At 45.3% G+C, this 8,960-nt stretch overlaps 1 protein-coding gene across 1 annotated transcript; it reads right to left on the bottom strand.

Annotated features, from left to right (window-relative positions):
* Positions 1-1,122: 1,122 nt before the first annotated feature.
* MPV17L (MPV17 mitochondrial inner membrane protein like) lies at positions 1,123-8,284 on the bottom strand. Its single transcript, XM_039360373.1, has 4 exons — positions 7,689-8,284; positions 6,473-6,543; positions 2,169-2,198; positions 1,123-1,334 (listed from the first exon to the last, which is right to left on the bottom strand). Exons 1-4 carry the CDS (start codon positions 7,993-7,995, stop codon positions 1,155-1,157), a joined length of 588 nt encoding a protein of 195 aa, XP_039216307.1. The 5' UTR covers positions 7,996-8,284; the 3' UTR covers positions 1,123-1,154.
* Positions 8,285-8,960: the final 676 nt, after the last annotated feature.

Raw genomic sequence — 8,960 nt, 5'->3', positions numbered from 1 at the left:
ATGAACCTTAATTTAAGGATAATTTGGGGAGAGCTTCAGGTGTGTGTTATCTGCCCCCTGCCTCATTTAGTTAACACAGCATGAACACTGATTTCCCTCACACATGTGAGGCACAGAGATATTTACGAATGCACACACAGGCACCATTAACAAGCCATTATTAAAGCCGTTAAAAAGATTAAGTAAGCCATTTGACACGGCCTTTTCTGTAATCACGGATTGCATTCAGGTTTCTGTAGCTGGGGAAAAAAACAAAATTGCCACAGGAGACGGGAAAGTATTTCAGCAGTTTCAAACAGCGGACGTGAGAGTTTGCTCTCCAATTTTTCCATTATCTAGAGATCATTAAACATGCATGCACTGAACTACAGGAGATTGCTTAATTAACAAAATTACCAGCCCCCCCTATTAGTAACAACATTTTGGAAAAAAAAAAAGAGCAAGAGGGATTTTGCAGAGTAAGACACACTGTTTGGAAAAACCTGGATAAGACTAAAAATTACCTAGGAAATATATTACGCAGCATGCAACCTGTCATACCACATCTTTTACAGCGTTAAAAATAAGGGAATTACGGTACAGCTAACAAGATTGAAATATTTTACTCCTCACTGTATTGTTGAGTAAAAGAAAATTTTAAGAACACGCCCCGCCTTCAATATATTTGTAAAGGGGGGGGGTCCTTACAAATCAATCTTTGCACTTTATTTAGACTGCTTTTTATGGGTTTTTTTCCAATACCAATATGTTCCAGCATATATAGAAAATATGACCCATAAAAATCTTAATCACTAACAACTACAGCTACAAGATACCTACAGGTAGTCCTTGACTTACGAGCGTAACTGGGGCCAGAATTGGCTGTTAACTCAGTTGCACCTGATTCTATGGCCTTTTTTTTTTAATGCTACGATTGTCAGGTGAATCGCTGCAGTTGTTAAGCAAAACATGAGGCTGTTAAGCAAATCCAATGATTTTGCTTGTCGGAAGTCGGTTGGAAATTGTGATCACATGGCCCTGGGGCATTACCCCTGAGGTAAATATGTGCTGGTTGTCAAGGGCCCAAATGTTGATCCTGTGATCGTAGGAATGTTGCGAGGGTTATCAATGAGAGATTGGTGATAAGTCTTGATCGTCTTGGTTCCGTTGACGGTTTATTTCCCCGACGAGGGCTTGCCTGCCTCCATCTTCTCCGCGTGGAACAGCTGGAAAACGGACGTCGCTGTTCCGTCACCACTTTGTTGTGAAAAGCAAAGGAAAATGGCCCAGAGGAAGCCACAGACACCAGTAAACGCTGTTCTCAGGTACACCGGAACCAAGCTGAAGTTGGAAAGCTGTTGGAAGGAAAGGAAGGAAGACTGAAGAAAGATTTTGCCAAGAGGACTCCAGCAAGGTCTCAGGACTTACAGACATTGATAGAAGAGAATATCTGTAGCTTGGGGTTGAAATGAGGGGTCCCTGGTGCTCTCTGAGCTTGGCTGTTGTCTTGCAGACATTTCATTATCCAACTAGGTAACTTCATCAGTGCTAGGAGGGAGTGGGGTTTACAGAGTGGAGAAAGAAGAGGAGGAGGAAGTGAGGAGAACCGTGGCGTCCTTGGTGTTCTCTGAGCTTGGTTGGCTTCTTGCAGACGTTTCATTATCCAATGAGGAGGAGAAGGCGAAGCAGGAGGAGAAAGAGCAGAAGGAGGGATAGGAGAAGGAAGAGAAGGTGGAGAAGGTGGGAAGTCGGAGGAGGAGGAAGAGATGGCGGAGGAGGGAGAGGGGGAGGAAGAGATGGCAGAGGAAGAGAACAGGGAGGAGGAGAAGGGGAGGAAGAGGAGGAGGAGGAGGAGGAAGACTATGGGATCCTTGGTAATTTAGTGGTAATTTAACCATAGAATGTGGATGAATGCTCTGTCTTTCATTAAACCTTCATTTTTGTCTGCTCTTAACCCAAATGAAGGCAGGAAATATTCTCACAAGGTTGAGAATACCAAAGGTCCAACAGAAAGTCAACCCCCCATAGAGACCCACCCTCTACTACAGCTTCTAACAAGAGAATGCCTTAAGAACAAAATGGAAAACCAGAAGCATCTTTACAAAGGGGTGGAACTCTTATAAGGAAACCGCAAGGCGGATTTCAACACAGCGTTAGGTTCTTGCATCCCAGGTAAGGCCGACACTCACCTGTACAAAAGGCCAGTACATCAACCCTGTCTGGAATAATAAAACAAAAAACAACAGTTCTTGGATTAGAGTCATGCAAATGGGGAATATGAGAAAAATTATCCATTTACCTCCCATAAAGCCTCCTGCTTATGTTTAAAATAGATAATCAAGATGGCGGGGGGGGGGGAAATTACAAACAGGTTGTTTTAAAAATAAAGCATTCTGCACTCAGAAGAAAAATGACATCTTTCTGTGCCCAGCTTGTAAATAACTAGCTGCCTGTTGCAATCCTGCAAGCTTGCTCTTGGTACAGGCTGTTCAAAGCGCAGACACGGCATCCAAGAATCCCAACGGGATGCAAATGTATTTTAATGTATGGAATGAGTTGTCCGCAGTTCTTATGTTTCAATCTCGCGCTATGCTGTTGTGTCATTTGCTTCGATTTGGTCAGTGTGTAGCCTAACCCCAGCTACTGCGCTCGGTAAAGTAGGGTTTAATAGCTGAACATTATGGGGAAAATCAGTTTTTAGATGGGTGGAATCGATTAAACCAAGCTGATAAATATAACAAGGCCAAAGTTTGCCATTTCATTAGAATAATCCCATAGATTTGCAATGGGAATTGGGTGGTTTTTTTTGGGGGGGGGGAAATCTGGCCTTCCAAATTGCCCTTTCCTCTTGATTAAAGGGAGATGCTTCACTCCTTATTTTACTGCAGCCTTCCATCCTTCCGAGGTTGGTAAAATGAGGGCCAGAATGTTGGGGGCAAGAGGCTGACTCTGTAAACCACTTAGAGAAGGCTGTAAAGCACTGTGAAGAGGTATATAAGTCTAAGTGCTAGTACTATTGTTTTATTACTTTATTCCTCCCTTTTTGGTTTCTGAAAGAAAACAAGGGCAGGATGTAACCTGAGCTCCATTACCTATAGCAGGGGTAGGCAACTTTGGCCCCCTCATGACTCGTGGACTTCAACTCCCAGAATTCCTGAGCCAGCATGGGGGAACTTTGGCCCCCTCATGACTCGTGGACTTCAACTCCCAGAATTCCTGAGCCAGCCATGCTGAGGGAAAGGGAGAGGTTTCCAAGCTGAGCCATGCTGGCTCAGGAATTCTGGGAGTTGAAGTCCACGAGTCATGAGGGGCCCATAGTTCCCCCATGCTGGCTAAGGAATTCTGGGAGTTGAAGTCTACGAGTCATAAAAGAGCCAAGGTTGCCTACCCCTGACCAATAATAATTGAACAGCCTTATGAATATGTACTTTTACATCATCTATTGTTTATGTGTTAGACTCTCCTGCTTTTCTGAAATGTATAAAAAGGAGTTGATACAACATTTGAAGCTCAGGGTTGAACAGTGGGGTTTTTGGTGCCCTTTAAGCTTGCTGATTTTCTTGCAGACGTTTCATTACTCAAATACATAACCTCATCAGTGCTACAAGGGCAACCCCCCCCCCACTTCTAACACTGATGATGTTACCTAGCTGGATGATAAAATGTCTGCAAGAAAACAACCAAGCTCTTTTGTTAAGGATGGATCTCTCAATATCATTTGAAACAGGTTCCACCAGCACATGTTGTCTAATAAACACTGCAGTCTAAGTCTTGATTAATTGCTTTGGTTCCTGAGTTTGGTTCCATCACATTGTGGGGGATCCAGTCTGCTGGTTATTTGCAGCCGCTAGCTAAAATAACGGCGGACGCGATGAATTTTATTTGAATATTATGAGCCAAGACTATTGCAAAAAAAAAAAATGTGGAAGGAAACACTGATTATATTCATACACTGCTCCCAGCTATATAACTCAGGATGTCGTGTTTCAGATTAATGCAATCCGTTGTGGTGTGCAGAGTGCGGCTTAGGATTGAATATGCTTTACACACCCAGCTCATTTGGCTTTACATAAGAAATCCTAATTTGCAAATCACGGCTTAATGCCACGTGTCAAGCCAGCATATGCACGTGGGTGTGAAATTTGTGTTTTTAAGTGTTCTTAAAACATTCTGATTTGGATTGCTCCACTTTAAGAAAAGCCAAAATTACAGCACAGCCAATATGTTTGTCCCTTTGCCAGATTGGTAAACAAACTTTTCAAGAAATTAAGGGTTCTTTGATTAGCAAACAAGACAAGCCCCCTTCTGGAAGTTTTTAAGAAGAGACTGAATGGCCATTTGTCTGAAATGGTATAGGGTTTCCTGCCTAAGCAGGGAGTTGGACTAGATGACCTCCAAGGTCCCTTCCAACTTTATTATTATTATTATTATTATTATTGAATGGCTGTCTTTCTTTCACAAGGAAATTTTTTTTCTTCTCTTGGGTTTCTCCTAGGCGTTTCAAGAGACCTGAAATCTGAGCAATTAAATGAAGTGTGATATAAAGCAGTTACGCAATCACAAAAGGATATCTGTGCCTGATTAAGCCTGGTCCGCAAACATTCACTTTCTCCCCCCCCCTCCTCTTTTTTTTTTAAAGCAAGACTCTACCATTTTCACTTAACAGGGCTTGTTTATTTCATAATCTATAATAGTGTTTCTGAAACATTTTTTTTTCCTCTCAGAAACCCCCCCCCCAAGAGGTTTTCTTTGTTATGGGTTATATTTATTGATATTTATTCAACTAAATTAAAATTTTAAAAAATAATCTTTTAATTTAAAAATTGACACGCTTGCTGCCCCTACCATTTCTCACAATTGCTGGTTGAGATTTTAATACTGTATGATTTTTCAACATGGACTGGCAGATAATGTTGATTTTGGAGACCTCTGATCGCTGTTGGGGGACCATGACTTAACAGAGACTATAGAATTACGCAACACACTTAGAGGTGTAATAGTGTAAACAGTACACAGTTTACAGTAGTGTAAACTGATATCTATTTGTCTCAATCAGCTGGCTAGCTTATCCTACAAGGAAAGCGCATACTATATTTTTTTTCAATCTCGCACGAAATTCAGTTTATTTTTCAAACACACTCAGTTTTCTGCTTTTGTTTCTGGCTACCTAGATAAAGGTAATTCAGCCTCGTTTTTCCATTTAAACATTTGCAAACTTATAGTGATTAAGAATTAGAGGGAGAAGGCAAAAAGTAAACAGACTTAAAAATGAAAAAAGGGAACTAGGAGAGAAAAAGAGACCTGTAATTTTAATGGGAAATATTCTTATCCTGCGCATACAGTCCATACAAAGGCAATTTGTTAAAAAAAAAACATGGTTGATACATGGGGACTAATTTGAATAAATGTATTCTGTCTTCTATTCTGCCTTGTAGGCTTTTGGAAAGCTCTTTACAGATGCATTAATTTTTCAGCCAATGCAATTCCCTAAGCTGCTGATCCAATGAAAAATGTATTTTAGATTTCCAGGATTCTGCAATAACAAACTTTGTTCAAAAGGCAGCCTTTTCCCCTCAATGTTTTGCAAGAGAAACGTTTGTTTTGATCTCCCGATTTCACCTCCTATCAAACTGCCCTCTGGGAAAAAAGAAATCAAGCTGATTTCATGGAAAAAAGGAGAGCACCTGTCAATGGCTGCTAATCCTAACGGCTATATATTATTTCTAGAATTAGAACAAAGTACTTGGACAAACCATCTGCTAAAAAAAGGCAAGTATGGATCTGCTACAAATAGTACTCAAGTTACAACAGTTCATTTAGTGACTGTTCAAAATGACAGCGGCGCTGAAAAAAAGGACTTATGACCGTTTTTCACACTTATGACCATTGCAGCATCCCCATGATCAAGTGATCAAAATTCAGGCGCTTGGCAACTGACTCACATTTATGACGTCCGCAGTGTCCCGGGGTCATGTGATCACTTTTTGTGACCTTCTGACAAGCAAAGTCATTGGGCAAGCCGGGATCACTTAACAACTGTGTTACTAACTTAACAACTGCAGTGATTCATTTAACAACTGTGGCAAGAAACGTCGTAAAATGGGGCAAAACTCACTTAACAACTGTCTCACTTAGCAACAGAAATTCTAGGCTCAATTGCAGTCATAAGTTGAGGACTACCTGTACTTGGAAGGTGTTAGTTACTACTTGGGTTTTTTTCACTGATATGAACAAAGTGAACAAGATTATTTTAGCATAATGACTAACAGAGAGAAGCAGATTTTGTCCAGAAAATGGATGTAAACCAGGGGTTTTCAAACTTGGCCCTTTTATGACTTGTGGACTTCAACTCCCAGAATTCCTCAGCCACCGTCCACAAGTTATGCAGGGGCTAAGTTTGAAGACCCCTGATGTAAAATATCTCATAATGTTAGAAGCTTCATGTGAGGTATTGGTAGGCACCTCTGTGTATGAGAGACAGGCCAGCGCTTACCTTATAGGTGTTCCAGAATTTCTGCCGGCAGTCAGCAAAAATATCCTCTTTTCCTTGAAGCATTCTCATGCCTGGTCAAAAATGGTTTTAAACGAAAAGGAGACGTTAGAAACGGAATGGTGGACACATCTACTCCAACTGCATATGGGTCTTGCAAAAAGAAAAAGAAAAGAAAACAGATGGCCTTGTAAAGCAAAAATTGTGCTTCTGTATGACTCCTGGAGAGCAAAGATCAATTATCTTAATTTTCTCACAAAGTCACAGTTTATAGGAAATGAAAATGGCAGCTAGAACTGATGATGCTACCTAGGTGGATCATGAGACATCTGCAAGAAAACTACCAGGCTAAGAGAGCATCCTCTTCCTCCAGGCCCCCCCCCCATTCTGTTTCTCCTCACCTGACCACAAGATGGTGGAGTTGTAACTTGGAATGGTCACTAAATGAAATGTTGTAAGTTGAGGATGCCCTGCACCAGCTTGTCCTAAACTCTAGCACCCTCTGCGGCTGCCGGACTACAACTCCCATCGCCTTCCCAGCCCCCTCTTTCTCTCCCCCCCCCCTAAGTCGTGCACGGACCCAGCATAGCTCGCGATGGCTGGCCTTAGAAATCACAGCGCTCCCTCCAAAGAAGGGCATCTCCCTCTTTGGCTTTGCAACCGGGCGCCCGCGAGAGACGTTGAACTCCAGCTGTCGCCCACCGCCTCCCCAGCGGCTGTTGCGACTCCGTGTGTGTGGGGGGGGGGACGGGTCAACTCCAGCTATCGCCCACCACCTCCCCAGCGGCTGTTGCGACACCGTGTGTGTGTGTGTGTGTGTGTGTGTGTGTGTGTGTGTGTGTGTGTGTGAGAGAGAGAGAGAGAGAGAGAGAGAGAGAGAGAGAGAGAGAGAGAGAGAGTGTTGGGGGAACGGGTCAACTCCAGCTATTGCCCACTGCCTCCCCAGCGACTGTGCTGTCGCCCACCGCCTCTCCAGCGACTGTTACGGCTCCGTGTGTGTGTGTGTGTGTGTCTGTGTGTTGGGGGGACGGGTCAACTCCAGCTGTCGCCTCCCCAGCGACTGTTGCGGCTCCTGGCTCTGTGTGTGTGTGGTGGTGGGGAAAGGGGTGTTCCTCCCCCCCCCCCGGCAGAGCCCTCTGCACGTGCTCAGAGGCAGGGAGGCGCCAGCGAGTCAAGCAGGCTAGGCTCTGCCCTTCCCTCCCCTCCCCAGTCAACTCACCGGAGTAGAAAGCCAGGATGGCTACGGGGGCGCCCACCAGCTGGTCGCAGCCCACCTTGGCCAGCACGGCCGCCGGGGCGCGTCCGGGCAGGAGCCGCTCCAGCCCCCGCAGCCAGAGGTAATTGAAGTTGGCGTGGAAGGTCAGCGCCACCAGCGCCACCCGCCCCGTCTGAGCCCAGTCGGCGCGCTGGCCCGGCCGGCGGCGGAGCTGCTGCTGGACGGCGTCGCCCGCCGCGAAGAGGCTGCCGTAGAGCAGCGCGTTGCAGACCCAGGGCGAGCGGCGCACCAGGCGCGCCAAGCGTTGCATCCTCGCCCGGGGCTTTTTGCCCCCCTGCACCTGCGCCCAAAAGCCGTCCCCGCCGCCCCCGTCACCACGAGCCGCGCACACGCCACTCCCTGCAGGCGGGTCGTCGGCGCTGCCTCCCTTGCCTGGAAACAGCCCGCAGCCCCCGGAGTCGCCAGAAGGGAGTGGAATAGAACAGCAAGAGTTGGAAGGGACCTCGGAGGTCTTCTAGTCTATCCCTACACACACACACACACCCCATTATCGTTTCAGACACATTCGTACAGCTTCCTGGCAACAACATGAAAATAGTTTGCCGTTACCTTCGTACGGAATTTATGTGCCAACTTCCCGGACTTAGTCATTATCCATTTAAGAGCTAACCGTGGTTATACCCACTTAGCATTTTTGGAGAACAGTCAAGTTCAGAATGGGAAAAAAAATTGCAGAATTAAAGAATTGGGAGGGACCTCGGAGGTAGAATGGAATGGAATGGAATGGAATAGAATGGAATAGACTAGAATAATGAATAGAATAGAATAGAATAGGAATAGGAATAGGATCTGGAAGGGACCTTGGAGGTCCTCTAGTCCAACCCCTGCTCAGGCAGGAAACCCTATACTATTTCAGACAAATGGTTGTCCAATTTCTTCTTTAAAACTTCCAGTGTGGGAGCATCCACAGCTTCTGGAGGCAGGTTGTTCCACTGATTAATTAATTGCCCCCGGGGCCCAGCCCAGAAGGGCTCCAGGCTTCCTGCCCTGGTTGGGGGGGGGGGAGGAAACCAAGGTTTGGGTCCATCGGAACCCCGGAAAGTCTCTGGATACCACAGGTCAGGGGTCTTCCAACTTGGCCCTTTGATGACTTGTGGACTTCAACTCCCAGAATTCCTCAGCCAGGCACTCTGACTGAGGAATTCTGGGAGTTGAAGTCCACAAGTCATCAAAGGGCCAAGTTTGAAGACCCCCCCTGGTCCAAGCCAACTGCAA

Source organism: Crotalus tigris, unplaced genomic scaffold, assembly GCF_016545835.1.
Source record: "Crotalus tigris isolate CLP2741 ecotype Arizona unplaced genomic scaffold, ASM1654583v1 scf7180000019173.45859301935:6455823, whole genome shotgun sequence".
NCBI classification, from domain to species: Eukaryota; Metazoa; Chordata; class Lepidosauria; order Squamata; family Viperidae; genus Crotalus; species Crotalus tigris.
The sequence above is the reverse complement of the archived record's forward strand: the minus strand, read 5'-3'. Positions and strand labels throughout refer to the sequence as shown.